The sequence below is a fragment of the Geotrypetes seraphini genome, chromosome 10 (genome assembly GCF_902459505.1).
Source record: "Geotrypetes seraphini chromosome 10, aGeoSer1.1, whole genome shotgun sequence".
NCBI lineage: Eukaryota > Metazoa > Chordata > Amphibia > Gymnophiona > Dermophiidae > Geotrypetes > Geotrypetes seraphini.
Window position 1 is genome coordinate 17,554,491 of NC_047093.1, and position 27,974 is coordinate 17,582,464.

Sequence of the window (27,974 nt, forward strand, 5' to 3'; positions counted from 1 at the left end):
CCAACCCTTTGATGGTCACATTTGGGATTTGTAGGTACTTGGAGGGCCTCAGAAAAAATAGTTAATGTCTTATTAAAAACTCTTTATAGTTTATAAATCTTTCCTTTTGGCTGTCTTAATAATAATATTGTCATTTATAGCTAAAGAGACAGATGATCAAGAAACTTTTATTTTACTTTTGTGATTATGATAAACAGACCGAGGGCCTCAAAATAGTACCTGGCGGGCTGCGGGTTTGAGACCACTGCTATAGGCTAAGGCTCTTTACACCTGCATTGTGATGTCATAGACCTTTATGGCAGATAAAGGCCAAATGGCCCATCCACAATCTCCTCCTCTCCCTATTGGCTAAGGCTCTTAACATTTGCATCTCCTCTTCCTATAGGCCAGTGGTCTCCAACTCAAACCCTCTGCAGGGCCACATTTTGGATTTGTAGGTACTTGGAGGGCCGCAGAAAAAAAATAGTTAATGTCTTATTAAAAACTCTTTATAGTTTATAAATCTTTCCTTTTGGCTGTCTTAATAATAATATTGTCATTTATAGCTAAAGAGACAGATGATCAAGAAACTTTTATTTTACTTTTGTGATTATGATAAACAGACCGAGGGCCTCAAAATAGTACCTGGCGGGCTGCGGGTTTGAGACCACTGCTATAGGCTAAGGCTCTTTACACCTGCATTGTGATGTCATAGACCTTTATGGCAGATAAAGGCCAAATGGCCCATCCACAATCTCCTCCTCTCCCTATTGGCTAAGGCTCTTAACATTTGCATCTCCTCTTCCTATAGGCCAGTGGTCTCCAACTCAAACCCTCTGCAGGGCCACATTTGGGATTTGTAGGTACTTGGAGGGCTGCAGAAAAAAATAATTAATGTCTTATTAAAGAAATGACAACTTTGCATGAGGTAAAACACGTTATAGTTTATAAATCTTTCCTTAATTGCTTCTGATCATTTCAGCTATACACAGAAAGTGAAGTTTAGAGAGTTTTTCACTTTCTGCATGTTGCACTGCTTTCAGCTGTTTATAGCTGAAATGATCAGAAGCAATTAAGAAAATATTTATAAACTATAAAGAGTTTTACCTCATGCAAAATTGTGATTTAGATTCTGAAGTATCAACTGCAAGAGACAAAATTTGGGGGAAGTCCTCCAGGCTTTTTTGTAGAGGGGAGAATCAATATATGACTTGTGCCTGGAAAACTTGTGCCTTAAGGGTCCGGTGGTCGCGTCCGCAACCGCCATCTTACGTCAAGCAGACACCGCCAGGAGAGGTGCCGAATTTCGCGAGAGCCCACAAGATTACATACGCACGCACAAGCCGCACTGCCTCCAGTGGTTTACCTTACATTCTGGAACGTTCCCCGCCTCAATGCTGTAACCTCACGCAAGCGCTTTTCTGCATCTGTACGCAATTGTCCTCTCCACTCCACCTCACAGTCGCGTAGACATAGGAAAGCGCTTGTGTGAGGTTGCACCAGCGAGGTGGGCAACAGTCCAGAACAATGGTAACATACTGACGGCCTCAAAATAGTACCTGGCGGGCTGTGAGCTTGAGATGAAAAGCCTGGCAGAAGAACCAGGGAGCAGGATGTTAAATGATTATATTTTTAAAATATTGATAGTTAGAAGGAATTTTGCTTCCAGATCACAGCTTCCTATGGCAAATAATTACAGCGTTCATTTACAGTAGCATTTTTAACACAAAAAGAGAAAAATGCACTTTGAGGCAAGAGTGTGAACTCTTCCCCCCATGCAATCCGCTAAGAAGATCGACTGTCGGCTCCGGGCGGCTTTCCCGCAGAGGAGAGAATCCTGCATTCACCGTGGGCCTCATCTGGGGCAGCCTCCTTGGAGCGGCTGGGGCACGGGCAGTGTGTCTGGGAGGGAATGCATGGATGGGAGAACATCGCAGGGGAAGAGACATAGGCATCCTGGGACTGTCTGCCAAGTCTCTTCCCTGAAGAAGCCCTTTCTGGAAACGTCAATCGCTCCTCCTAAACTTACTTGCTCCACTTCATCACTGACGCTGAAACCGTGGATTGAAGACAAAGTTTTATTTTATTTTTCTTTCCAGCTTATGATTTATCTTTAATCTTATCTATTGTTTTGCCTTTTGTCTTTGTTTTGTTCTATTTCTATCATTTAAATTTCTCCAGAATTCTACTGTTCAACGGCTCCCCCTTCTGCTTCTATTCCTTTCTCTCCTCTCTTCTACCTTCCAAAGTATTTAGATCAATGCTGTCTTGTTAAAATGTTTATTTTATTTTTATTTTTCCTCTAACTCTACTTTTCACTTCTCTATTACCCTCCAGGTACTTTAGTTAGATTGTGAGCCTTCGGGACAGTAAGGGAATTTTTCAAGTACCTTTCTTATTTCTAATCTTAATGTATATTTTCTGTAAACCGCTTAGAACCTAACGGATGTAGCGGTATATAAGAAATAAATTACATTACATTACATATATCGAACTCATTTAATGCACCAAAGCCAAGAGTTCTGTTATTGTTGGGTTTTTTTTAAGGGGAGAATTTTTTAAACTTGGTGTATTCCTTCTTCGACTTAGATGAAATTCCAGGCATTGTGGTAGGCATTGTGACGTCATCAAGCATTGTAACGCTGTCTTGCGATTGGCTGGGGGCTCAGGATGTCTTTATCGACTGGCCATCAATGGATTTCCATTCATCCTTTCTTAGTCTCTGATCATTCACGATGCTGCTTTCTGGGGGGGGGGGGGGGGAGGTTTCTTAACCATTTTCTCCAAGCTTGTGCACAATTCCCCGTTCTTGCAGAAACGCAGCATTTGGCCCTGTGCTGCTGACATTCACCCTCTTAAATGCCCCCCCCCCTCTTACCCGGCCCGGTGGGCAAAGGTGCCACGCCTGAGTGACTGCTGCCAAGTTAGCCTCCTTGAACCTGGTGGGAGAGAAATCCTTTGTTCTTCCAGGCCCGGGGAAATGACTCACTTTTCCTCCTTTTTTTTATTCCTGGAGGCTGGCAGGATCCGATTACCGTGACCCAAAATCACTTTGGGGCTGTTTTGTTTAGAAACCCCCAGCCTCCCTCCCCTCCCCCTCCGCATTCTTTGCTTTGTGATTTCCCCATTGGTACGAGGCTCACATCCTTCCTACTGCTGATGTCAGACCCGGGCTGTGCCGCGGCGGAGCCTCCCGGCCGCACAGACGCCTCCCGCCCCTCCTTCAACACCGGGGGCTACGCTTTAGCCTCCGAAAGCCCGACCCCCCTCGCCCAGCCACCTGCATGCGTGGGGCAGAGCGACGGCTCCCTCCGAGTGTCACCTCTGTGCGAGGGGACGGCGAAGCCTTTGTCTGAAAGTCGAGCGAGCCTTTCCGTCGTCTGCGGGGCTCGGCATGTCTTGACGGCTGCGGGACTCCGGTTGTAAGCACTTTGGGCCCCGGATGTTTGCACGGTGTTTCGGGGGGTGGGGTGGGGGGGCTGGCTTGGCTTTCACGCGTGGGTTCAAATGCACATGATCTGAAATCCTTTAGGAAGAGCCGTGAGAGGAGCGTTTCTTCCCTCCCCCCCCCCCCCCTCGGTGTGTCAGTCCTCCTCGATGGTGGCTTCAGCGCGCTGCTCGGCGAAGGCTGGAGCGTCGGATTAAATCGCTTTGATAAATAAGCGCTAACCGAGGAGCCTTGTCGTTTCGTTATCCAAGGGGAAAAGGATGTTGTTGAAAGAGTACCGGATCTGCATGCCTCTGACAGTGGAAGAAGTAAGTGGAACGATTTGTCTTATGACAGGGTGAGATGTACGAAATCGAGACCCTAATCCGCGTAGAACGTCGACGATAATTATCGCACTTCGCACGAAAGGTCCGTTTTCCTTTCCGCTGTAAACTTTCCTTGGACGAAGGGGGTGCTGGAAAGTTCTCAGCCCAACCGAGACGAGAACGACACGGAGACGGTTCAGTCAACTGATCCGAAACGATGGCAACGCGGAGAATTTCGTTTCGGCAAAATTGACGCTTAACGCTCTTCAGAATTTAGGAAGTTGGCAGGCTGGGCTGAGAACTTCTCAGCACCCCACCCGGTAATAATAATTGAGCCTCTGCTCCATATTGCAGCGGAAAGAAATCCTTTTTTTTTTTGGGTAAAGTCGAGCTTCATTCACGTGGCCACAGCTTTTCGTTCAGATCTAGATGAATGAAACGTTAGTCGTGAATTGCTGAGAGGTACTGAATGAGTTAATTGTGAGGGGAGAATTCTAGCCCAAGAGATTTACTTATTAAAAAAAAAATAAGCTGCGGTTTCAAATTAAAATAATCTTATATTCCCTATCTTATTAAAAAAACCAGAGCAAATTTGGGATGACCTGGGAACCTTATATACAGCAATTATCAGTCAGAGCAGGCAGCTTTGTAGTAAATTCATTTTATTTGTAATCAGAAAGTGAAGCACTATTTATTAGAAATATTTGGAAATGGGATGGGAAGGGGGGAGGTACTTTATCGTGTTTGTATTGTGGTGATAATTGATTGTTGATTTATTTGAATTTATATATCTAGATTCTCTGTAAGATTTTTGTTATGTATATTTTATTTTTAAAACTCAATAAAAATGATTGAACATTAAAAAAAATATATATATATATATATGTGTGTGTATATGTATATATATATTGTGGCTGAAATGAGTGCTTTTACACATTAACTGACCAAAGGGTATAGAAAAGCGAGACTAAGATCCTAATCACTGTTCAAATGTCCCCAGAAGCCTTTTCTCATTTCATGGCTTTCTCTAGCCTTGGGCCTGCCTGCTTTAGGGTTGGGTGTGAATATGCATGATGAGTTTAGAATACAGCTTCTAAAACATAATTTGATTCCGGGTACAGTATTACGTTTTTGTAGTAGCCAATGAACTGAGATTTTTTTTTTTTTTTTCTGAATTATAAATGGTTTCGTAGTAACAAATGTTTCTTACTGTAGCTCCCACAACATTGGCAAATCTGAACTGTGTAGTTAAGTTTCTGTTTGGCATTCTGTACCACCTATACTTTATTTACCACCAGATGGCGCAATCAAATACCTTTATTCAATCTTTCAGATTTTCTTTTTAAGCTCTGCGTGGAAGAAATATGTTTTCTGTTTGGTCTTTAAAATGAGTGGAAAAGATTACATTAACACGCATTACATTTAAGGCTAGTCAAATCATAGACGTGCATGAAAAGTTAACTGTATGCCCGATATTTAAAATGAAAATGATTTCTAAAGATGATTTTCTTCGCCATCCTCTTTCTGTAGACAGTAGTAATCTTAAATTAGTAAGTACTGCCTGAAATTGTGAGTTAAGCTAATACCAGTTTTTTCTTCTTCTCTTTAATGAATAGAAAAAGCTGGTGTCAGCTGGCAGAGAGAATTTTTGATGTTATGTGGTATTGTTTGTTATAAAATATTGCTGTAGAATTCGATACACAATGAGTAAACTTGAGGCTCTTATAAATTCTGCACTCTTATAAATTCAGTGTATCGCAAATTGTGGGCGGCAGCACACCGGCGTGCCTCCTGAGATTTCAGGTGTGCCGCGTTACACTGGGGAAGAGGACAGATGCCGGCGCCAGCTGACCGTCTACAGGACCTGCCCCTCGTGAAGAGACACGTCCTGTAAGCAGTCTCCCCACGCCGACTCCTCTTCTCTCTGCCAGCCCTTTTCTCCTCTCAGTGCAAGGCCCATTTGAAGGGCCTTTGCACATGCGCTGACGTTGGCGCACTGACGTCATGCATGCATGTGATGTCATCGTGTCGCCGCCAGTGCACTTCCAAGTGTCTCGAGCCGGGGACACTAGGTTTAATGTGCCCTGGCTTGAAAAAGTTTACAAGAAACTGTCCTAGGTGAATCTTCAAGTCTTATGAACAAACTCCCCCTCCCCCCCCCCATTGATTTTCAGGTCTCTAGGCTGTCCGCATCCCACCCCCCATGCTGTCCAAGATTTGATAACCTCTACAGTCATGATTAGACCCCACATTTAAGAATGATTGGAGCTGCCAAACACAAACTCAACTGGGGTAATTCTGTTGAAGGCATGGCATGCCTGCATTTTCACCCATTTTTCAAGCATAAATTTATTTATTCAGGATTCTCCCAGGGGAGCTCAGAACTGTTTACATGAATTTATTCAGGTACTCAAGCATTTTTCCCTGTCTGTCCCAGCAGGCTCACAATCTATTTAAGGTACCTGGGGCAATGGGGGGATTAAGTGACTTGCCCAGGGTCAAAAGGAGCAGCGTGGGTTTGAACCCACAACCGGTCATGAGGCCGTAGCTTTAAGCATTGCACCACTCTAGAAACCAAAATGTAGCAAAAGTGATCCAAGTGTAGCACAATCCTGCCATTGTGACATCACTGATGAGGTTGGCTCTTATTGGTGGAATGAGGCATTATGACATCACAATACCTGCTCTGGTTATCAGAAGCTGTAACTTTTCACACTATTTATTCTCCCAGGAGAGCTCAGAACGGTTTACATGAATTTATTCAGATACTCAAGCATAATTCCCTATCTGTCCCGATGGGCTCACAATCTATCTAATGTACCTGGAGCAATGAGAGGATTAAGTGACTTGGCCAGGGTCACAAGGAGCAGCGTGGGTTTGAACCCACACCCTCAGGGTGCTGGGGCTGTAGCTTTAACCACTGCATCACTCTAGAAATCAAAACGTTTCTTCCTAAATTTAAGGTAGTCACGTTCATCTTTGACGGTTGTTGGCAGGTCGTTCCAGTTCCTTGCATCGATGTAGGTGAAGAGTGTATTAAATATGCATTTGTATTTGGTTCCTTTTGGTGAAGGGAGGATCAGTAGGACTTTCTTAATGTTGCTCGCTGAGATGGACCAAGAATTGACGAAGAGGTTTGTTAGAGGTTCTGCAGAGCTTGCATATAGTATGTGGTGCATTGTGCATGATACTTTGAAGTCGATACGTGCAGAGATGGGCAGCCAGTGCAAGTTTTTGTAGTAAGGAGATATGGAGTCGAATTTTCTTAATTTGAAGATAAGTCGTATTGCTGTATTTGGGATTTGAACAGGGCCGCACCTAGAGATTCCTAGTCATTGCTCGTCCGTGGCCTCTACAGCAGGGGTGTCAAAGTCCCTCCTCGAGGGCCGCAATCCATTCGGGTTTTCAGGATTTCCTCAGTGAATATGCATGAGACCTATTAGCATACGATGAAAGCAGTGCATGCAAATAGATCTCATGCATATTCATTGGGGAAATCCTGAAAACCCGACTGGATTGCGGCCCTCGAGGAGAGACTTTGACACCCCTGCTGTCTACAGGGTGCCAGACTACCAAGTTCCAAAGAGAATCATAATCTAGGACCCCCTAGCCAAGAACTATCATCTATTGCAGTGAAAAGCTATTAAAAAAAAAATCATTTTCATTCCGTTATGTGATGTACTGCTTGTTACACAGTAATTAAGCCATGCATATAAAAGAAAGCAATTTAGCTGAAGTACGATGAATCAGTTCAGCTAAAAATAACACAATAAAATAAGATATATCTGTAAACATGTAAAAATGGTAGGAAAGAAGTCTCAAGGCAGAAACTAGGAAACCTAAATCTACGGACCAGCCAATAAAGAGCCTCGTTCACAGGGCCACTGCTACACGTGCTAAGCTCCAGAGCACCCCCTGTGGCCTGGGGTCCCAAGACAATTGCCCTAGTTGCCACTCATCTCACCCTGTGCTCCCCCCATGAATTCTATTCATCCAGTAAGTCCCCTCCCTATCTCTTCACTGCCAACTCCAGACCCCGTCCCTTCTGTCTTGCTGTGTTGTATGCCTAGAACAGACTGCTTGAATCAAGCTCCATCTCTAGCCGTAATCACATTTTTTTCGAGACTGCTTTCAACTCTTAACTCCCATGTTCATCCTATCATTTTCTCTGCTAGAGACTCCCCAACCCCCACATGTCCTTTCTGTCTGTCCAAATTAAGATGGTAAGCTCTTCTGAGAAGGAACTGTCTTTTACTGCACTGCGTATGCCTTCCAGCGCTATAGAAGTGATCTAGTAATAGTGGCAGTCGTTGCACTCCTCTAATGCTTGCCCTGCAAGTTCACCATGTCTGTTCTAGAGATCTGTAGAGAAAACCTGCCATAAATCCTCTTACCATTTGTCTACAGATTCTGTGGTAATTTATTAGGTTGAGCTCGTGACGCTTCTAAAATTAGACCAGATTTTAGGATTAATTTTTGCATTTAAAGCATCTTTTCTTTCAACGCCTGAGCAGAAGATGTATTGCCTGGGAGTGGAGCGCTGTGCTGGAATTAATGAATATTCTAGAGCAGTGGTTCCCACCCTGTCCTGGAGGAACACCAGGCCAATTGGGTTTTCAGGCTAGCCCTAATGAATATGCATGAGAGAGATTTGCATATGATGGAAGTGATAGGCATGCAAATTTGCTTCATGCATATTCATTAGGGCTAGCCTGAAAACCCAATTGGCCTGGTGTTCCTCCAGGACAGGGTTGGGAACCACTGCCCTAATGAATATGCATGAGAGAGATTTGCATATGATGGAAGTGATAGGCATGCAAATTTGCTTCATGCATATTCATTAGGGCTAGCCTGAAAACCCGATTGGCCTGGTGTTCCTCCAGGACAGGGTTGGGAATCACTGCCCTAATGAATATGCATGAGAGAGATTTGCATATGATGGAAGTGATAGGCATGCAAATTTGCTTCATGCATATTCATTAGGGCTAGCCTGAAAACCCAATTGGCCTGGTGTTCCTCCAGGACAGGGTTGGGAACCACTGCCCTAATGAATATGCATGAGAGAGATTTGCATATGATGGAAGTGATAGGCATGCAAATTTGCTTCATGCATATTCATTAGGGCTAGCCTGAAAACCCAATTGGCCTGGTGTTCCTCCAGGACAGGGTTGGGAACCACTGCCCTAATGAATATGCATGAGAGAGATTTGCATATGATGGAAGTGATAGGCATGCAAATTTGCTTCATGCATATTCATTAGGGCTAGCCTGAAAACCCGATTGGCCTGGTGTTCCTCCAGGACAGGGTTGGGAATCACTGCCCTAATGAATATGCATGAGAGAGATTTGCATATGATGGAAGTGATAGGCATGCAAATTTGCTTCATGCATATTCATTAGGGCTAGCCTGAAAACCCAATTGGCCTGGTGTTCCTCCAGGACAGGGTTGGAAACCACTGCCCTAATGAATATGCATGAGAGAGATTTGCATATGATGGAAGTGATAGGCATGCAAATTTGCTTCATGCATATTCATTAGGGCTAGCCTGAAAACCCAATTGGCCTGGTGTTCCTCCAGGACAGGGTTGGGAATCACTGCCCTAATGAATATGCATGAGAGAGATTTGCATATGATGGAAGTGATAGGCATGCAAATTTGCTTCATGCATATTCATTAGGGCTAGCCTGAAAACCCGATTGGCCTGGTGTTCCTCCAGGACAGGGTTGGGAATCACTGCCCTAATGAATATGCATGAGAGAGATTTGCATATGATGGAAGTGATAGGCATGCAAATTTGCTTCATGCATATTCATTAGGGCTAGCCTGAAAACCCGATTGGCTGGTGTTCCTCCAGGACAGGGTTGGGAATCACTGCCCTAATGAATATGCATGAGAGAGATTTGCATATGATGGAAGTGATAGGCATGCAAATTTGCTTCATGCATATTCATTAGAGCTAGCCTGAAAACCCGATTGGCCTGCTGTTCCTCCAGGACAGGGTTGGGAATCACTGCCCTAATGAATATGCATGAGAGAGATTTGCATATGATGGAAGTGATAGGCATGCAAATTTGCTTCATGCATATTCATTAGGGCTAGCCTGAAAACCCGATTGGCCTGCTGTTCCTCCAGGACAGGGTTGGGAATCACTGCCCTAATGAATATGCATGAGAGAGATTTGCATATGATGGAAGTGATAGGCATGCAAATTTGCTTCATGCATATTCATTAGGGCTAGCCTGAAAACCCAATTGGCCTGGTGTTCCTCCAGGACAGGGTTGGGAACCACTGCCCTAATGAATATGCATGAGAGAGATTTGCATATGATGGAAGTGATAGGCATGCAAATTTGCTTCATGCATATTCATTAGGGCTAGCCTGAAAACCCAATTGGCCTGGTGTTCCTCCAGGACAGGGTTGGGAATCACTGCCCTAATGAATATGCATGAGAGAGATTTGCATATGATGGAAGTGATAGGCATGCAAATTTGCTTCATGCATATTCATTAGGGCTAGCCTGAAAACCCGATTGGCCTGGTGTTCCTCCAGGACAGGGTTGGGAATCACTGCCCTAATGAATATGCATGAGAGAGATTTGCATATGATGGAAGTGATAGGCATGCAAATTTGCTTCATGCATATTCATTAGGGCTAGCCTGAAAACCCGATTGGCTGGTGTTCCTCCAGGACAGGGTTGGGAATCACTGCCCTAATGAATATGCATGAGAGAGATTTGCATATGATGGAAGTGATAGGCATGCAAATTTGCTTCATGCATATTCATTAGAGCTAGCCTGAAAACCCGATTGGCCTGCTGTTCCTCCAGGACAGGGTTGGGAATCACTGCCCTAATGAATATGCATGAGAGAGATTTGCATATGATGGAAGTGATAGGCATGCAAATTTGCTTCATGCATATTCATTAGGGCTAGCCTGAAAACCCGATTGGCCTGCTGTTCCTCCAGGACAGGGTTGGGAATCACTGCCCTAATGAATATGCATGAGAGAGATTTGCATATGATGGAAGTGATAGGCATGCAAATTTGCTTCATGCATATTCATTAGGGCTAGCCTGAAAACCCAATTGGCCTGCTGTTCCTCCAGGACAGGGTTGGGAACCACTGTTCTAGAGATTCCTTCAAGTGGGGAGGGGGCAGGAGAGGGGGAAGAAAGGGACCTTAGATTGTGCTAGACAAAAGTCATGGGGATTGTCTTCCCATAAGCAGCCATTTCTGTCCAGAGAAATTAGTTTTAAGTATCATTATGCTAAAATCAGTGTAATTTACCCCCTCTTCTATTAAACTGCGCGAGCAGTTTGTAGCGCAGAGAGCCGCGCTGAATGGCCCGCGCTGCTCCCGACACTCTTAGGAACTCTATGAGCATCGGGAGCAGCGCGGCTCACTGCGCTAAAAACTTTTCTTATCGTATAGACCAGGGGTAGGCAATTCCAGTCCTCGAGAGCCGGAGCCAGGTCAGGTTTTCAGGATATCCGCAATAAATATGCATGAGATAGATTTGCATCTCGAGGAGGCAGTGCATGCAAATCCATCTCATGCATATTCATGGTGGAGATCCTGAAAACCTGACCTGGCTCCGGTTCTCGAGGACCGGAAATGCCTTCCCCTGGTATAGATTATTGAAAAAAGTGAATATTCCTGCATAGTCGGCATCTTTTCCCCACTGAATTCCTAAAGGGATATCACACGCCAAGATCTGGAATCACACACTCTCTGGCTACCAGGCACTAGATCAGGGATCTCAAAGTCCTTCCTTGAGGGCCGCAATCCAGTCGGGTTTTCAGGATTTCCCCCAATGAATCTGCACTGAAAGCAGTGCATGCACATAGATCTCATGCATATTCATTGGGGAAATCCTGAAAACCCCACTGGATTGCGGCCCTCCAGGAGGGACTTTGAGACCCCTGCACTAGATAAATGTGACAAACATAATAAGCTGGAAAAAAATAATTGTCCAGCTTTACCTTAGAGCAGGGGTGTCAAACTCAGGCCCACGAGAAAATACCAAATGTCTATTAGAGCTGGACCGCCGGGTATGTCAGTGTAGGAGAGCTATATTATCTTCACGAAGTGTATCAGTTGTTTTTAGACTTTTCACTTTTATTTATTAATTATTTTTAATTGGGTATTAATTCATCATGCGACCATCGATTTCTTTAGCGTTTTTTTAATGCCAATTTTTGATTACGATGGTGACTACGGCACTTGTCATGTGACACCCCCTCCCCCCCTTTTTAAATTGCTGACATTTTTCGAGCCGGTTTTACTTTCAGCATGCTCAGCTCAGAGTGCTACAGATTATCTCTACTAGGTAAGAGCCACCGTGGCTTTATTTCGTTCTTCCTTTTTATTTTTAACGTGCAAATAGTTATTTTAACTTATCTTAAGTTCCCATAAAATATTAGCTGATGGTTTTTATGTTTTCTATAGTCTATTGCCACACTGTGATGTTTGATAGTGCAGGACAGCTACACTTTTTTTCACGTGCGCAAGGTTTTGTTATTATTTATTTTTTATATAGACAGTGGAACCTCGGCTTGCGAGTAACCTGGTTTGCGAGTGTTTTGCAAGACGAGCAAAACACTCAGCAAACTTTTGACTCGCAAACCGAGCACTGCCCCGATAAACGAGCACTTACAATCCAGGAAGCGCCGCTTCGGGGGATTCCTCTTCCGTCTTCCGGCCAGCCTTCCACGTCGGGTGCCTTCCGCAGGTTGGAGGACCTCTGTCTGGGCCTGCGTGTTGCGTGTGACACACACAGCATCAATCATTGTCATTGTGCGTGTCGTGCGCGGCATGCGGGTGGGGTGGCGCTCGGCTGTGTGGGCTCGGGTGGGGGCTCTCCAGTGTGCGGGGGGCATACGACGTGGAGGGCTGGCCGGCGGATGGAGGAGGCATCCCTTTGAAGCGGCACTGCGGGGTTCTCCGGTGGCTGGCCGACATTAGAGGCATCCCCCCCCCCCCAAAGCGGCACTGTGGGGTTCTTCTTCGGATGACGGACGGAGGAGGTGGACGGAGAAGACGGCGCTGCAGCACCCGGCACCCGACAGGTACAGACCCCGGGTTCTGGAACGAATCTTCGGTGTTGCCACTATTTTCAATGGGGAACCTTGCTTTGATAAACGAGCATTATGGATTACGAGCATGCTCCTGGAACGGATTATGCTCGTAATCCAAGGTACCACTGTATATATATTTTTTGTTGTTGTTGGGTTCTAGTTTATTATGTGCCCGCGATGTTTCTTTGGCCACGTTTATGTTTACACTCTTTTATTTCTTTTGCCGAACCTTGTCCTTAAACCTGGTTACGACCACGGCACTTGTTTTGGTTGGCCCGCGGCTTTGTCCATGTTTTTAATTTTGGCCCACTGTGTGTTTGAGTTTGACACCCCTGACTTAGAGCAAATATTTCTCAACTGAGTCCTTGGGGCGCATCCAACCAGCTGGGTTTTCAGGATATCCGCAATGAATGTACAAGAGTGAGATTTGCATGTACTGGCTCCCTTGTTCTGGAAATCTATTGTGGGTATCCTAAAAACCCCACTAGCTGGGTGTGCGCCAAGGACTGGTTTGAGAACCAGCGCCTCAGTGCCTCAGAGAGAGTGGTGCATAGACCGTACCTCTTCAGTGGATGGACTATCCTGAGTGAAAGCTGGGTTGGAGGAAACGGTTCAGTTTCCCTAACTCATATATTGGAATTGAACATATTAGAAAGTGTCTACTAAGTCCAGATGTGTAGGTGTTATCTGATTGGGTCATGCATTGGGTCAAACGCTTCCATGACAGGACTCCTGACTATGTAGCGAAGAAACTCCCAAAATACCACTCTCAGCGGTCCCTCCGTTCGCAACAGGAACTTAGACTTTCCAACCCTCCAGCAAACAGCCTCTACCGGGAGACAGACCGAAAGCGATCATATTCCTATAGCATACCTAAATTATGGAATCAACTCCCTCTTGTCATTAGGGCAATTGATAACCTACTGCCCTTCCGGAAAGCAGTAGACGCTTCTTTTCATGGACCGGATCAATTCTGGTCTCAAACTTTGACATACCTTACCTCTGAAACTTGTGCCTGCTAACCAGTTCTTCTACCGTTCGCTGCAGATATGTTAATACCCATTCATGACTCTATGATTTATTTTTTTAGATTCTGCAAAACATGTGTTCTTACTCACATTCTCTATAAGTTATAAGTTATTGATTCTATACCTTTGAATTGTCTTGTTTCTTGTCTTGTTTGTTTATTTCTTACCCACCCTTATCCAGGGCGAGTTACATATTAACATCCTCTATAATAAAAGCCTTACCCGCACATGTGCAGGTGACATGGCGTGATCCCTGCCGCCGTGATTTCTGCTTCCATACCATATTCCATTTGCGGCGTGCGGCGGTGAGAGCAACGGCAGGAGGGTGTCCGAGGTGCTGCGAGGCATCTGGCTGCTACTGCTGCACGGGGAAGTAGAGGGGGAGAGGGAAAAGGGGCTGCGTTGGGGGAGGGGTGTACTGGGGGGCAGGCAGCAATCTTGGTTTGCTCGGGGGGGCCAGAGAGAGATAGTCAGGGGGCCATGGAGAGAGACAGACAGACAGACAAGGGGCCAGGGACAGACACAGACAGAAAGAATGACAGACAGACAGCGGCCAAGGAGCAAGAAAGAAAGAAAGACAGACAGACAGCAGCCAAGGAGAGAGACAAAAAGAAAGACAGACAGCGGCCAAGGAGAAAGAGAGACAGAAAGAAAGACAGACAGACAAAGAGCGGCCAAGGAGAAAGAGAGACAGAAAGAAAGACAGACAGAAAGCGGCCAAGGAGAGAGAGAGACAGAATGAAAGAAAAACAGGCAAACAGCGGCTAAGGAGAGAGAGAGAGAGACAGAAAGAAAGAGAGACAGCGGCCAAGGAGAAAGAGAGACAGAAAGAAAGACAGACAGACAAAGAGCGGCCAAGGAGAAAGAGAGACAGAAAGAAAGACAGACAGACAAAGAGCGGCCAAGGAGAAAGAAAGACAGACAGAAAGCGGCCAAGGAGAGAGAGAGACAGAATGAAAGACAAACAGACAAAGAGCGGCCAAGGAGAAAGAGAGACAGAAAGAAAGACAGACAGACAAAGAGCGGCCAAGGAGAAAGAAAGACAGACAGAAAGCGGCCAAGGAGAGAGAGAGACAGAATGAAAGACAAACAGGCAAACAGCGGCTAAGGAGAGAGAGAGAGAGACAGAAAGAAAGACAGACAGCGGCCAAGGAGAAAGAGAGACAGAAAGAAAGACAGACAGAAAGCGGCCAAGGAGAGAGAGAGACAGAAAGAAAGACAGACAGACAAAGAGCGGCCAAGGAGAAAGAAAGACAGACAGAAAGCGGCCAAGGAGAGAGAGAGACAGAATGAAAGACAAACAGGCAAACAGCGGCTAAGGAGAGAGAGAGAGACAGAAAGAAAGACAGACACATCTATTCTAGCACCCGTTAATGTAACAGGCTTAAAGACTAATACAAAATAAAAGATTTACATTTATTGTACAAAACACTTCAGAGACACACTATAACAAATTACATACTTACATATCAAATTACATATAACATGCGCGTCGCATCAATGACAAATTTCATTACTGGCCAAACCCACACCTACATGAAAGTATAAAATTCCATAAGTCATACAAGACGCCTCAATAACAGACATCGATAAATCAAACCAGACCATCGAACGCCTCCGTGACCAGCACTCAGCACTCGAGAGTCATCACTCCTTCTCCCTCAGCCAAACTCAGACCCTATATTTCAGGTGTCTTTTCAGCAGTTTCCTAAAGCTCTGAACATTTTGCTGCTGGCGAATGTGTCCTGGAAGATTGTTCCACTCCCAGGGGCCGATGCAGTGAAAGACACTGTTTCTGGAAGAGGAAAGCCTTAACTCCCGCGCAGATGGAACAGACGGATCGCAATGCTCCTGTAGCATGTTATTGACTGTAATGTACATATCTCTGTTCCTGAAAACTTTGTGTATGTATCCTTGTAACCCGTTCTGGGCTCCTGGGGAAATCGGGCTATAAAAATGAATGAATAAATAAATATAGTGTGCCAGCTGCGAAGGAATGGTCTTCCTCGGTGCGCTGGCACCCCTCCCCCTCCTCCCCCTGCCGTGCGCCCCCTCCCCTTCCTCCTGTACCTTCTTAACGTCGGCGCGAGCAGCCATGAACTTGCTGTCCGCGTCAGCTTTGGCGCTCTCTCTGACATCCCTTCCGGGTTCTCACGCCTATGAAGTGACATCGGAAAGCGCCGAAGCCGACGCGGGCAGCAAGTTCTTGGCTGCTCTCGCCGATGTTAAAAAAAAGTATGGGGAAGAGGCGCACGCATGCGTGGGGGGTGGGGAGGAGCGCCACTGCTTCGGGCGCTGCTTACCCTCGCTACGCCACTGACCGCAGCCAAGGATGCTACAGAATTGCAAGGAGGCCATTTAAATGAATTTTAAGCATCGCAATTAACAGTAGCTGACGGAACTGATGAAGCGCTAACATTATTGTTTGCTATGTTTACAGCTGAAATCCGGAGAAGCAAACAAAGGGTTAAGCATCTTTTTATAACGGTTCAATCAATATTTAGTTTAGTGTCCCTTATGGGCTGCCAGGTATGAACTCTAAGTCATTTACACTCTATTCAGAGCAAGGACCGAGAAGTCTAATTACACTGTATTTATTACAAACAGTTTGCTGTTCAAGTCTCTTGGGAGCTTATCAAACACCCCCCCAGGAGCTGCCATGTTCTAATCTGTTTATTCTATCCCAGTCTTCCCAGGGACCCAGTCTCTGTGAACAAGCAAAGCTGACACGCAGATGAAAGGCAGTTAAAATCTCCGCTCCCCCTTAAATCACAAGTCAGTAATCTTGGGGTACAGCTAGACTCAACACTTACACTGATCCCCCCAAGTCCAAGCCAACCTCGGGAGCCGCTTCTGTCATTTGTGACAACTGTGCTGCCTCTCCTTATACATTGAGAAGGCAAGTCTTGTTACAGTTGTACATAGAAACATGATGGCAGATAAAGGCCAAATGGCCCATCCACTATCTGCTCCTCTCCTGATTGGTTAAGGCTCTTTACACCTGCATTGTGAGGTCACAGAGCATTATGGTAATAAGTTAAGGCTCTTAACAATTGCATTGTGAGGTCATAGAGCATTATGGTAATAAGTTAAGGCTCTTAACAATTGCATTGTGAGATCATAGAGCTTTATGGTTATAGAAACATAGAAACAAGACGGCAGATAAAGGCCAAATGGCCCATCCACTATCTGCTCCTCTCCTGATTGGTTAAGGCTCTTTACACCTACATTGTGAGGTCATAGAGCATTATGGTAATAAGTTAAGGCTCTTAACAATTGCATTGTGAGGTCATAGAGCTTTATGGTTATAGAAACATAGAAACAAGACGGCAGATAAAGGCCAAATGGCCCATCCACTATCTGCTCCTCTCCTGATTGGTTAAGGCTCTTAACACTTGCATTGTGAGGTCATAGAGCTTTATGGTTATAGAAACATAGAAACATGACGGCAGATAAAGGCCAAATGGCCCATCCAGTCTGTCCATCTGCAGTAACCGTTCTCTCTTCCTCTCTCTAAGAGATCCCACATGCCTATCCCAGGCTTTCTTGAATTTAGACACAATCTCTGTCTCCACTACCTCTTCTGAGAGACTATTCCAAGTATCTACCACCCTTTTTGTAAAACAGTATTTCATTAGATTACTCCTGAGCCTATCACCTCTTAACTTCATCCTATTCCCTTTCATTCCAGAGCTTCCTTTCAATTGAAAGAGACTTGACTCATGCGCATTTACGCCACGCAGGTATTTAAACGTCTCTATCATATTTCCCTTCTCCCACCTTTTCTTCAAATATTGAGATCTTTAACTCTGTCCCCATACACCTTATAAGGAAGATCACACACCATTTTAGTAGCCTTCCTCTGGATCGACTCCATCCTTTTTATATATATTTTTTTAAGGTACGGTCTCCAGACTTGCACACAATATTCTAAATGAGGTCTCACCAGAGTCTTAAACAGGGGCATCAATACCTCCATTTTCCTACTGGACATACCTCTTCCTATGCACCCTAGCATCCTTCTAGCTTTTGCCGTCGACTTTTCAACCTGTTTGGCCACCTTAAGATCATCACATCCAATCACACCCGAGTCCCGCTCTTCTGTCGTGCACATAAGTTGTTCACCCCCTAAATGTGCCGTTCATTTGGGTTTTTGCAGCCCAAATGCATGACCTTGCATTTCTCAGGCGAACATCAAGACTGATTAAGAAGGGGATCACAAATAGATCAGAGAAGTTATCATGTTGCTGTACCGGGCCATGGTGCGCCCTCACCTGGAATACTGCATCCAGCACTGGTCATCATACATGAAGAAGGACATGGTACTACTCGAAAGGGTCCAGAGAAGAGCGACTAAAATGGTTAAGGGGCTGGAGGAGTTGCCTTATAGTGAGAAATTGGAGAAACTGGGCCTCTTCTCCCTTGAAAAGAAGAGACTGAGAGGGGACAAGATCGAAACATTCAAGATAATGAAGGGAATAGACTTAGTAGATAAGGACAGGTTGTTCACCCTCTCCAAGGTAGGGAGAACGAGAGGGCACTCTCTAAAATTGAAAGGGGATAGATTCCGTACAAACGTAAGGAAGTTCTTCTTCACCCAGAGAGTGGTAGAAAACTGGAACGCTCTTCTGGAGTCTGTTATAGGGGAAAACACCCTCCAGGGATTCAAGACAAAGTTGGACAAGTTCCTGCTAAACTGGGACGTACGCAGGTGAGGCTGGACTCATTTAGAGCACTAGTTTTTGACCTGGGGGCCTCCGTGTGAGCGGACTGCTGGGCACAATGGACCACTGGTCTGACCCAGCAGCGGAAATTCTTATGTACACTAGTCTGACTACAACAGGGTCTCAAAGTCCCTCCTTGAGGGCCACAATCCAGTCGAGTTTTCAGGATTTCCCCAATGAATATGTATGAGATCTATGTGCATGCACTGCTTTCAATGGCATATTCATTGGGGATATCCTGAAAACCCAACTGGATTGTAGCCCTCAAGGAGGGACTTTGAGATCCCTGGACTACAAAGCGTTTACACAAGCTCCAATTATGCTGCAGCAAGATCAATAGAAAGCTTGTAAGCAACGTGACCACATCACACCATATCTGCAAAACAGTACTGAGCCAGATTTAAAACTCTATGTCTGATCTTCAAGCCTCTTAAAGGAAATGAGCTGGATCTCCCTCTACACACCACCAAGGTTGTAAAAGTTCTCCCAAGGACTATCCCTAATCATGTCTTTTCCAAAGGATATCCCATGGTATGATACCCACCAATTGGTTTTCTCCGGAGTAACCTCCTCATTCTGGAATACACTCCCTATAGAAGATTGGTAGCCAATGAGCTTTTATCAGTAGTGGTGTTACTCCCTGAAAAGCTTCACTCAGTGCAAGACTTCAGGAAACAGGCAAGAGCTTGGCTCTTCTCCCAACTACCTTTCATGGAGAAAGTAAGTAACCTGCTGCTTACACACACAGGGACACCACTACGAGCTCATGTAGATTTTCAGAAGTTTAAGAAACTTCTGAAAACTACATTATTTATTGAAGCATTTCAATCAATATTTTTTGTCCAGGATTATGAACGTTCTGTATTGCTATGTTGTCGAGTGCTGTAAAATATGGCCGAGAGATGAAGGACCTGTTATTATATGTGCAATATGTTTCTTATTTTATTACATTACATTAATGACTTCTATTCTGCCCGTACCTTGCAGTTCTAGGCGGATTACAAAAGAGACTGACTGGACATTTCCAGGAAAAATACAATTTAGGAGTTTTGGATTACAAAAAAAAGATAACTGGACATTTCCAGGGGAATTAAATTTAGGGAGTTGGTTACATTTCCAGGAGATTTGCAATTTGAGGAGCTGTTTACATGGTTGGGTCTTTGGAGATGAAGAAATTGCAGAATGGGAAGAGACTTTGGGAGGGGGAATAAGGGGAGGGGTTAGGAGAGCTGTATACATTTTTTGAAGAGCAGGGTTTTTATTTTTTTTCGGAATGATTTGAAGTCATTCGTTGTTGTCAGTAAGTTGGAGATGGCGTGGTCAAGTTTTGCTGCTTGCGTTGCTAGTAGGTTGTCAAACATCTTGCGCCGAGTACCTTTGAATGGGGGGAAGGTAAATAGGGACTGAGTTCTCCTTTGTCTGGTAGTAAGGTTTTGATTTAGGCGGTTGTTTAGGTAAGTAGGGGCGGAGCCTTTTTATGTGATTGTCTTCTGTAAAAAACGCCTAGCTAGAAATCTTTTAAATAAATAAGGTTGCTAAAGTTCTCCCAAGGATTATCCCTAATAAGTTCAAGTTTTTTTCAAGTTTAATAATTGATTTGATTAATCGCTTAATCATATTTCAAAGCGATGAACAAATTAAAATTACAATTTCTGGGAAACAATACATGACAGAACAATACATAATAACATTCAAAATTAAAAAATTACCATTACAAACTTATATACACAAGGAAGGGGGGGAGATGAAACACAAAATCAATATAGAAAAGTAGAACAAAAAAGGAAAAATACAAAATGAGTAACAAAAAACCCCCAGTATAATATAGTACAATAAAATAATCTGAGCTGCGGTGAGTTTCATTAATTATCAAAAGTGTCTTTAAAGAGAAATGTTTTTAAGTTACTTTTGAATTTCTCAAGATTCTGCTCTTCCCTTAAATAAATTGGAAGGGCGTTCCATAGCTGAGGTGCAGTAACGGAGAAAATGAATTGTCGTCTTGTATTGATGACCCTGCCTCCTGAGATTTCTGGTGTGCCGCGACACACAGACAAGGAGGAGAGTCGTCCACGACGGCTGCCCGCCTACAGGACGTGCCTCTCGCGGCAAGAGGCACGTCGTGCAGGAAGTCAGCTAGCACAGCTGACTCTCCTCCTGGCCGGCGTCTCCCAGATCCCTGTAACGACGGGGTTGTAGCCAGACGGGCCGTGTGTGTGACGTCATCGCGTCGACTTCTGAGTGCCTTCCGGCCGGTACACTGGATTTAGTGTGCCGCCAGCCGGAAAAGTTAGTGAGACACTGTCCTATGCGAATAGATCACTCTCTTCAGACTACATTTCTGGAGAACCAAACATAGCCTTAGCCGTGCTTGATACTCAAATCTCACTGAAGTTTTATGTTGTTTTCGTAGCCTTGCTGCGGGATGAATAATTAATCTACAGGCTTTACAGCCAACGCTAGTATTTTCACCGCCCCAAAGTTTCATCCTCTGCCAGCATCCCTAAGTGAAATTCTATGTGACACGATCGTGCTGCTCGGGATCCCCCCTTGGTGACAAGAACAGGGTTTTTATCTGACAGTTAAAATGATTTTACATCACTCTTTGTTGATCCTTTGGCAACGAAAAGAAATTGCAAGAAACCTCAACAATGGCATGGTTTTCCAAAGCTTGTTTTCTTTTTCTTTGTTTTATTAACAGTCTAAAGAACATGAATGCCAGTATTATGTTATGGCTCGATGGATTGCCTAAGGCTTCAGTTATTCCATTCATGAGTATAGTAGATGGCTGGGCAGGACCCTTCCACTGACCTCTTGCATTCAGAAGGTACTCTTCTATGTGTGTGGCTCATTATGAAGAGCTCTTGCACGAGGCTGGTCCCATGTCTTGCCAATAGTGCTACGTCCTTTGGTTCCCTCCTCTGTTGGGGGCTAGGGCAAGCATTGATCTGGCATGGGAATCATAAAGTCTTGGAGGATGAGGCCCCCATCTCTTGCGAACCAACAAAACATTTGATGTTGTGTCCCTGCCTTCTTTTAACTGACTTCTAGTTAGCACATTCTGATTGGTTTCCTGTATCCACTCCAATTCCTTATAAAACTTAGATCCTGAAGCACAAAATCTTGCATTCAGCCCGCCCCCCCCCCCCCTCATTTTCTCTCCCAGGTATTTATAATCTACACACCAACCTGTGCCTTGAGTTCATCAATGCATCAACTCTTAGTAAAACAGGCAGTCCCCGAGTCACAGACACCCAACTTAAGTTCAACTCGTACTTAAGAGCACGGTTGTGGCTTCATTTGATTTGCACTGAGCAGTATTTCCAGTAGGGCCCAGACTCCTCCACTTCTCCTGCAGCTGATTTAGGAACGATGCCTGGCCACATTAAGAACAGTGTGTGGTTGTGCATGCTGTAACTTAAGAGGGAACACTGGTAGGGACAGTTGGCCCTTTTGTAAACAGCAAGAATCTGAAAATCTACAAGTTCTGAGTGGCAAACAAATTAGACTTAAGAACAGCTTTAAAGAAAATAACTCATTCTTAACCCAGGGACTGCCTGTATAGGAATAGTCAAGCCATTGTGATATCACTGATGAAGTTGAGGCATTATGACATCACAATCTCAGCTTTGGAATGTTGCTACTTAAGAGCCCAGTTGTGGCTTCATTTGATTTGCACTGAGCAGTATTTCCAGTAGGGCCCAGCCCCAGACTCCTCCACTTCTCCTGCAGCAGATCCAGGAATGATGCATGGCCACATTAAGAACAGTGTGTGGTTGCGCATGCTGTACCTTAGAGGGGACACTTTGTCACCTTTTGTCAGCTGGGAGCAGAGGTGAGCAGCAAGAATCTTAAAATTTACAAGTTCTGAGTTACATACGAATCTGACTTAAGAACAGCTTTAAAAGCGGAACTCTTAACCTGGGGATTGCCTATATTTCCATTCTGCCAGATCTTTACGAGTCAAGCGCTAATCAATCTTTAACATCATATGGAACAGCCTTCTGCCCTATGTTTGAATGGAATCATCCTACCCAAAATTCAAATCAACTTTAAAGACATATTTCTTCAGTAGAACTTATGGGCTTGTTAGATACCAGCTTAAAGGTCTGGTGATGTAGCTCAGGTAGGGCATGGAACGTTCAGAGAGAAGCTCTTTTCGGAGTCCATTGTCATTTCCTTTTGCCTTCTCAAGAGGAGGCGGTAGCGGCTAGCGCGCAGCATTGTAGCGTGCGTTTTTCCGCGTGTCAAGGCCCTAACGCACCTTCGTAAAAGGAGCCCTTAGTCCAGCGATTTTCCACTTTTTTTGTTCGGTATTTTTCCCAACAGAATGAAAAAGTGGGAAATCGCTGAACTTAAGGGTAAAGCCCTCAATTGAGACGTCTCCAACTTTGTTGGTAGGGCTGAGAACTTTTCATCGGCCCCTCGTATTCATGACCGCGGGAAGGAGAGCTCCCTCTGCTTTGATATCTGAGAAAGGGAGCAGCCATGGACCTTCATTGCCTCCCCACCAAAGAATCGGAACCGGACATCTGATGTGCCCCTTACAACCAAAACCTTGCCTGTCTTTGTTCTGGCATGTACTTTTGGCCTACTTCCATTGGAAAACATTTGACCGAATAGTGCATCCGTTTGTCTTAACTACCGTCATGAGATTAAAAGCAATGGGCCTAGTTTATCAAGCTTTTTTTCCCCCTAAAGAGAACCTGGAAGAAAACTCATCACCGTTCCCGTCCCCGCGGATAACTGCAGGAAATAATCCCATGTCATTTTCTAGCGTCTATTTCAACCTCGGTCCTTCTACGCCAGCATTCTTCAAAGCAAAGCTTGCGGGTCAGTGGTTGTGGCCATTCATACTCTGATTCTTATGGGAGCCAAGGATAATGAAGCCATTGTGACATCACTGATGTGATTGGCTCTTAGGCACTGGTGGAATGAGGCATTATGACATCACAATATCTGCTCTGGATACCAGAGACTGTCATTCTGTAGTGTCTGTTTCAATCTCAGTCCTTCTACACCAGCATTCTTCAAAGCAAAGCTTGCGGGTCAGTGGTTGTGGCCATTCGTACTCTGATTCTTCCCTCTCTCCTTAAAGAATGACATAAAGATGGTTTCCCGCGGTTATCCGCGGGGACGGTGATGAATTTTGTCACCATGTCATTCTCTACTCCTGATAGATCAGGGTCTTTGGGGCTACGGCTGTACGGCAGTTTCATGCTTAAGTGCCTTAAACCAAGTTCTGCTTGTTCAAGTTGGAAAACAAAAAGTATTTAACATTAATTTACAGTGGCGAAGCAGCAAATGGAAATTTCTCTGGTTCTAGACACTTCAGTGAACATTTTTTAAAATGAGTTTGGAAGAGTTCCTAGAGGAGAATGGCATTACTGTGTCCATGTGCTGAGATTTATTGAAATTCCAAGCGGTGGCTGCTGATTCAGGAATTTGCTTCAGTCACATTCTCGGGGGAGCAAGGGACAGAATTAGCTGACGCTGCTTTAGCTTACACCTCTGGCTCATCCCAGATAATTATTAATGCGCAGGATTTTAAAACATAACACAATCAAACCACAGAAGACGCAATGCCACCCCCCACCCCCAAGATCACCCAGCTGAACTCCACCCTCTTCCCTAACAGCAAGGTGACCCTCCCTCGCCCAAGAACTCCTGGTACTTACCCAAGAGCTGACAACATCATTGCACCCACTGACCCCTAGCAGACAGTGTAGTTTTCATGTACAGTATATTGGGGAATAAGGAACATTATAGGTAGTTGTGTCATGGACCGGATCAATAGAATATAAAACCAATCAATTGAAATAACAGAGTAATAGTCATAACAATTAATTTTGCATTGACCTGATGGAAGGAGCAGAGCTCTCAAAAGCTAATGATAAAATACATGTTTATTGTAAGCCCAGCACTGAAATAAGAGTCGGCCAATAAGCTTTAGGCGAGACCTTTTTTTTTTTTTTTTTTTGCAGTGGACTAATTCAGTATGTCTGTGACTAACTTTTGAGAGGATCCTCTCTCTGCATTAAGTCGGTAAGGAAAGGGCACATGCACTGGATTTAAATAGTGTGGAGTCAGCTAGGTCTTAGGTTCCCTGAATTTGTCCGTACTGCGGCTCAGGGGTGGGGGCAAGGAAGGGTATTCAATAGAGGCTGCTAAGACAGTGAAACCCTATAGTTCAAAGGACCTGTAATCAGATGACGGGTGAGAAAGCCAACCTTCTTATTCAGAAGGAAAGAGGCCGAGGTGCACCACAGCTGATTATGATATGGTGCCATTCCACCCCAGCCCCTACCCGGCCTTCCCTCCCACTCACCCCTCCCATCTAGCAGCTTGCAGGTACAGTGAGAGCTATGAATGCCAATTCTCACTGTGGCTGGGCCCCTGCTGTAAGTGGGATCCAGTATTCAGTTCGAGCTGGCTACAGCATTAAAGGTTGACACCCAGAAATGTGGTTCCCTTCCTGCTAACTCCTTATTGTCTGAGGACATGACACAGCAATGAGTGTACTTGAGCTAGAGGTGAATATTTATGGACTATTTGCCTCACAATGGATGGGAGAATCGGAGCCCTGGAACACCACACATCTCAAGCTGGGCAAGTCAGCTTGCTGTACAGGGGGGGGGGGGAAGGAGGGAGGGAGCAGCAATTCCTTCTCCTCTCCCCTGGGGAAATGACAGCAGCCCAGCTGGTTCCCATAGCAGTACAAATATTACTAAAGTGGAGGCCTGCATTGTTCTTAGTACAGTGGCCTGCAGACTAGGGAAGCTGGGTTCAATTCCCCACCTCAGCTCCTCCATTGTCCCAGGTATAAACCAAGTACCTGCATATGTGTAAACTGCTTTGATTCTTTCCTCGTTAATTAAAGAATGACACGGGGATGGTGTCCCCGTGTCATTCTCTAACTACTGCCGGGTCACTTTATTATGTCCCTCCCTCGGGATGGTTTGAGGGTGGAAATGCATGAGATGCTCTCGGAGGCTTTACGTTTAACAGCGCGGATCCCTATACCTCTCCGCTTCCATCATCAATATCTTTTGGAGGTAGCTGGAGAGTTGGACTATGCAACATATGCCAAATGGACTCACGACGTACAAGTTGAAAAACAGCTTGACACTGGGTACCACCTTGCTTGTATCTGCAGTGGAACGGGAACGTTATTATAAATTACAAAATACAGCCCTGAGACTCGTGGCTTCCAATATAGGCAAGAGTACACTTCCAATTCTACTGCCTACTTTTCAAGGCTATTAACGGAGAAAGTCCAACCTACTGGAATAACCGACTAACTCAATCCTCTTCAACCAGGCACAGGAGAACCCACTCACTATTCACACACCCATCATCCAAAAATATCAAACGAAAAAAACTATATGACAACCTAATAGCCTCCAAAGCAGCTAAACTGGAAAGGCAAATCACCACTCTGTTATCATCGACCACAAACTACAAAACTTTCAAGAAAGATATTAAAACCACACTCTTCAAAAAATACATAAAACCCATCTAGCACGACCAGTCCCTACCCAACTCCCCCCAACCTTCTCTATACCCTTAACACTCTGTAATGTGCTTCTAACTACCCAACAGTCTAAAATGCTTCTAATTAACCCAACATTTATCACCTTGATCTCGAGAACTCTTTGGTACTTCTTAAGTAAATGTTATGACATCGCTTATGCTGTTCCTGCAAACTTTTAATGTAATTCTTGATAACTTTGCTGTAATCCGCCTTGAACCGCAAGGCATTGGCGGAATAGAAATCACTAATGTAATGTAATATAAAATTTGTGTTGCGTGCCTACTTTGCTCCTAATAGGACATTTTTGAGCACATTTAATAACCTGTGGATACCTGTCCGAAATGTTTGGCGCCCCCATGCCACGTTGGGACACATGTTCTGGGCCTCTCCCTCAATCTTGGCATTTTGGAACCAGCTCATTCCGTGGATTGGACGCCTTTGGAATTGTACCTGGAAACTGCAACCTACATCTCTCTTTACTTTAACGTTTCCCGTGACTCCAGTGCGCTCGGGCTGTACTGCCTTTACCCACAAGGCCAGGGGTGTCAAAGTCCCTCCTCGAGGGCCGCAATCCAGTCGGTTTTCAGGATTTCCCCGATGAACATGCATTGAAAACAGTGCATGCACATAGATCTCCTGCATATTCATGGGGGAAATCCTTAAAACCCGACTGGATTGCGGCCCTCGAAGAGGGTCTTTGACACCCCTGCGCAAAGCTCTCTTTATAATGTAATGTAATGTAATTTATTTCTTATATACCGCTACATCCGTTAGGTTCCAAGCGGTTTGAAGAAAATATACATTAAGATTATAAATGAGAAGTAAGAAGGTACTTAAAAAATTCCCTTACTGTCCCGAAGGCTCACAATCTAACTAAAGTACCTGGAAATTAATAATTGTGGGTATTAAAGCCTTCTTGCCATGTTGGGTGACACCCTCAGCTCCCACCTTTGCTCCCTGAAGGATTTTGATGATTCAACTGGCAATTTATACTTACACTGTTGGTTACCCTTTCTACTACTTTGACACACAGGGCACGTAGTCGATTGCTGAACTAAAGAGTTCCTTCTATTTGTTTTGGTTTATAGCTACGTCGCCCGCGGCTCCCCTTCCTGCTTTCCGCGTCTGCCAATGATGCAACTTCCTGTTTCCGCCCGGGTGGATTGCACAGGCAGACACGGAAATCAGGAAGGGGAGCCGCGGGCGACGTAGCCGAATCACTGCCGAAGCCGGCAGTTTTTTCAGCTTCACGGAAGGTCAAGGGAGAGAAGGCTGGGAACATGCTGGGTCAAGGGGACTATCCAGAGCCTTGGCACCGGGCCCGTGAGAAGGGAAGTTCCCGGACCATGACTCCCAGGCCGGAAACACCCCCCTCATGGCTGGCACCCAGGGCGGACCGCCCCCCGCTCCCTTGGTACACCACTGATTGGACCTTTAAGTTGCTTGGTTTTGACCCTTTTTTCTGCATATAAGTAGACTGACAACAGGACAACCTCAATATATTGTTAGTTCAATAAAAGCGTCTCATTTCTTCGAAAAAAAAAAAAAAAATAGGGGTGTAACATACTGCGGCCAGCATCGAGGCTTCTTTTTCATCTTTTCGTCTCTCACATCGGTTATGAGTGGAGGGAGAGCACAAGTGTGTTTCATAGCCAAGCACATCTGAGGAGAATTTGTGGTCAGCTTACTTGCATTTATTGGCCTCTGTAGGCCTCGGTGAAGTGAGTAGATTCTAGAAGGTGCACCAAAACTATAGGTGCAAAAACTATAGGTGCTAAGCACCAGTGCTATGATGCTGCTACTTCTGCTTATCGTTTCGATAGCGCTACTGGACACACGCAGCACTGTACATTAACACACAAGACAAAAAGGGTGAATTTAT

General features: G+C 44.9%; 1 protein-coding gene across 3 annotated transcripts in view; it reads left to right on the forward strand.

Annotated features, from left to right (window-relative positions):
• The first annotated feature begins 2,837 nt into the window (after nucleotides 1-2,837).
• The window catches only part of PITPNC1 (phosphatidylinositol transfer protein cytoplasmic 1), a 379,107-nt gene continuing 353,970 nt past the window's right edge, over nucleotides 2,838-27,974 (forward strand). Inside the window, exon 1 of one of the 3 annotated variants that reach the window (XM_033960571.1) lies at nucleotides 2,838-3,735. In XM_033960571.1, the coding sequence (XP_033816462.1) occupies nucleotides 3,688-3,735 (48 nt within the window). In that variant the 5' untranslated portion in view covers nucleotides 2,838-3,687. The remainder of the gene's footprint in view (nucleotides 3,736-27,974) is intronic. The other 2 variants (XM_033960570.1, XM_033960569.1) reach the window with 2 other exon arrangements.